This window comes from Apteryx mantelli, chromosome 13 (assembly GCF_036417845.1).
Source record: "Apteryx mantelli isolate bAptMan1 chromosome 13, bAptMan1.hap1, whole genome shotgun sequence".
NCBI lineage: Eukaryota > Metazoa > Chordata > Aves > Apterygiformes > Apterygidae > Apteryx > Apteryx mantelli.
The window spans coordinates 23241980-23245893 of record NC_089990.1 but is presented as its reverse complement, the minus strand read 5'-3'; the positions used below and the strand labels follow the sequence as shown (position 1 = coordinate 23245893).

Genomic DNA, 3914 nt, shown 5'->3' with positions numbered 1-3914 from the left:
GGAGTGAATTCATTCAGCTCTCTTGCTCGGGTTTCCTCCTCCCCTTCCCATGCTGCTCGCGTCGCTGGGGCTCGGCACACAGCAGCAGCAGCGAGTCACGCGGCCCGCGGCTCCAGGTAGATGACGATTCGGTTCCCCACAGATGGGTTGCAGCCGCATTCGGAACCCAGATGCGCCAAACTGGGGCAATTGGATTCAAAGAAAACCACTGACATAACCCCAAATATCTTTGCCTATCAGGCGCTGAAAATCCTCCCTCGCATCCAGCTCGCTGCACTACAGAGCTGCAGCCTGCAGAAGAAAGGGGGGATGAAAGAGTAAAGCTGGACTGTTATGAAACCAGTGCGAAGGGGGAAGAAGTTGTGCCTGAAATAGCCCCGATCTGTGAGCCGAGCATCCCTGCTTCAAAAATCCTGCTCCCTCCGTGAATCGCTGAACCGTTTGTGGCCGCAAAAATAATGGTGCCTTTGGGATTTGTTTCTTTCGAGGTTGATTCTTTGCCAAATGTCTGGAATAGGGAAGGAGCAACTGCTGCTCCTCCATAGGAATAGGAAGCCTTGAGTGTGGGTGGATGCTGCAGCTCTGAGGAGCACCGAGGGAGGGGACCAAGCCCCCCCCCCCCACCGACCCACGGGCACCCCTGGGCTGGTGCATGCAGTTCCCCACTGGTGTCAGTCCACCCGATCCGAGCTTTCACGCTCGATGTAGGAAAGCACATCCGTGGGTAAAGGCTCTGCGATGTGATGCATCCCCCGCCGGGTGGATCCGTCTGCCCCAGCCTGGTTGCACAGTGCCCCCCCCTCCCCCCCCGAGCACCCGTCGCTGCCGGCTCTGGGGGGCGGCGGTGCTGTCCGTGGCCGCTGCCCTTGAGAAGCGGGGATCCGAGCCGCACCGCAGCCGAGCGCCCCCCCCCCCCCCGCCGATCACCGGATCCCGCAGCACGGGCGGTAAAAACAAGCCCTGCCGGGCCGCCTTTGCGAGCAGCCGGGGCCTGGCTGGCGCCCAAGCGGCGCCCGCAGGACGCGGGTGCGAAGGGCCCCGACCTTGGCGCAGCCGGGCGGCGGCGGAGCGCGCGAACGAACCGCGGCGTGGGCGTGCGCGGGGCGCGTGGGTGTGCGCGCCCGGGGCTGCGGGTGCGGGTGCGCGCAGCCCCTCGTGCCTGCGGCTGTGCATGTGTGTGTGGAGCAGGGAGCCGGCCTCGTTGTTATTCTGATCACAGCGTCTCTGATTCACAGACTTGGATCATGAATATAAGTGAAGACTTTGACGTCAGAGTTGAGATTTATCAGCAGATCCAATGGGGCAGGAATATTAAGTGCAAGTCGATGCCAGCTATCTGCCAGCGTTATTAGCAATGTTCGCCGAGGAATGAGCCTTAACACCAAGGACTGAAAGGACTGGGAAGGAGGAAGAAAAAAAAAAAGGCAACAAAACGGGGGAAGCAAGCTGATCCTCAAGCATTAAAGCAAGGTAAAACCACAACGGGCGGCGTTCGTGTGTGCCCTGCGCCGGCTGCCTGTGTCCGGCGGCGGGAAGGGGAGCTGCGGGCAGCGGGCCCGGGGGCGCTGCCGGCGCCCCGCAGCAGGCAGCAGGCAGCGGGCAGCGGGCAGCGGGCAGCGGGCCGAGCCCTCCCCGCGGCTCGCCGGGCCCCGGCGGCGGGGGCGGCGGGCAGCGGCGAGGCGGTGGCCGGGGGGGTCCGCGCTTGCGGCGGGGCCCGGCTCTGCCGGAGCACCGGGCTGCACCTTGCAGCGCCTTGCAGCCGGCAAAGGGCATCTTGCACCAGCGTTTTGCAAAAGGGAGGAAGAAACGGGAAAGTTAACGTAGCCTGTCTCCAGCCGCTGCCTTCCAGTTTCATCCCCGGCTCCGCATACATGCGAGGGCTGTCCTATTAATAGTATTTATTTTTACGCGCCGCACGCAAAAAAGGAAAGGGGTGAGGGTGGGGGATGGCGCCTTTGCGATATAAATAGGCGGCAAGGTAGCCCTGCGCCGGGGAAAGGCGGAGGAGAAGGTGTAGCCGGGCTTGTGCCGGAGAGGGAGAAGCCGCTCCCCGCGGCGTGAGTGCCGGGCCGGGGCGGGTGGAGGCGCCTGCGGCGGCCCCCGCGCAGCGCCGGGCGCACGGAGGCTGCTGCGGGCAGCGAGGCGCTGGGACGGGCCCCCCCAGGGCGTGATGGGGGTGTGGGGGGGAAGGTACCCCGGGGTGGGGGCCTGGGGGGGGGTGCTTTTTCCCGGGGAAGCTGCAGCCGGGCCGGGGGGAGAGGGCTGGGGATGTGCCCTGCGGCGGCGCGGCGCGGTGCGGGGCGATGCGGGTCGCGGTGCGGGGTGACGCGGTGCGGAGCGCGGTGGGGGCCGGTGCGGGGCGCGGTGCGGGGTGGTGGGGGGCGGTGTGGGGCGCGGTGCGGAGCTCGGCGCGGCGCGGTGCGGGGGGCGCTGCGGGGGGCGCTGCGGGGCGCCCCGGAGCCGCTCCGCTCCGCGCCGCCCGGCGCGGCTGGGCGCCCCTCACCGTGGCCCGCTCTCCTTCTCTCCGCAGCGATGCTGCACGGCCCCGCCGCCATGGGGGAGCCGTGGCAGCCGCAGCCGCAGCAGCAGCGGCTGCCGGGGCCCAGCAACGCCTCGGTGCCCAGCGCCGGGCCGTCGGCGGCGGGCTGGCCGGGCACGGCGGCGCCGGGCGGCGGCGGCGGCGGCGGCGGCGGCGGCGGGGTGGCCGTGAGCCCCTGGGACATCGCGCTGTGCGCCACGGGCACGGCGGTGGCGGGCGAGAACGCGCTGGTGCTGGCGGTGCTCTTCTACACGCCGAGCCTGCGGGCGCCCATGTTCCTGCTCATCGGCAGCCTGGCCCTGGCCGACCTGCTGGCGGGGCTGGGGCTGGTGGCCAACTTCGCCGTGCGCTACCTGCTGCGGCCGCCCAGCGAGGCGGCGGAGCTGGGCGCCGCCGGGCTGCTGCTCGCCGCCTTCTCCGCCTCCGTCTGCAGCCTGCTGGCCATCACCGTGGACCGCTACCTGTCGCTGTACAACGCGCTCACCTACCACAGCGAGCGCACGCTGGGCTTCACCTGCGCCATGGTGCTGCTGATGTGGCTGCTGTGCCTCGGCGTGGGGCTGCTGCCCCTCCTGGGCTGGAACTGCCTGCGGGACCAGAGCGCCTGCAGCATCCTGCGGCCCGTCACCAAGGACAACGCGGCGGTGCTGGCCGTCACCTTCCTGCTCCTCTTCGCCCTCATGATGCAGCTCTACCTGCAGATCTGCAAGATCGCCTTCCGGCACGCCCAGCAGATCGCCGTGCAGCACCAGTTCATCGCCACGGCGCAGGCCACCTCCACCCGCAAAGGGCTCTCCACCCTCTCGCTCATCCTGGGCACCTTCGCCCTGTGCTGGATCCCCTTCGCCATCTACTCCCTGGTGGCCGATTCCAGCTACCCCGTGGTCTACACCTACTCCCTGGCGCTGCCAGCCACCTGCAATTCCCTCATCAACCCCATCATTTACGCCTTCAGAAACCCAGACATCCAGAAGTCGCTGTGGCTGGCCTGCTGCGGGTGTATCCCTTCCACTTTCTCCTCCAGACCAAGGACATCCAGCGATGTGTGAGGACTGAGTGCAGAGCGAGATACGCTCCCTTGCTCTCCTCCTCCTCCTTTCCCCCTTCGTTGTTGTTGTTTCCTACCAGGAGGAACCCCCCCAGCCAGCACATCTCGTTCCATGGAAAGATGGCCAAAAAGAAAAAAAAACAGGAAGAGAAAAGGGGAAAAAAGGGGGAAAGAGTGAGAGAGAATAGAATGATAATGGTTTCCTTTAAAAATGTTATTTTCTTACACATTTTATTTTTTATTTAAAAAACACAAAACACCAAAAAAAAAAAAGGGGGATCTACGTACGATGGCATTTGTCTCATCTCGGGGTAAGGAGACAGGGGA

At 65.8% G+C, this 3914-nt stretch overlaps 1 protein-coding gene across 1 annotated transcript; it reads left to right on the top strand.

Moving 5' to 3' along the window:
- Window positions 1-2532: 2532 nt before the first annotated feature.
- On the top strand, window positions 2533-3588 carry LOC106489831 (G-protein coupled receptor 12-like). Its single transcript, XM_013949092.2, has one exon. It carries the CDS (start codon window positions 2533-2535, stop codon window positions 3586-3588), a length of 1056 nt encoding a protein of 351 aa, XP_013804546.2.
- Window positions 3589-3914: the final 326 nt, after the last annotated feature.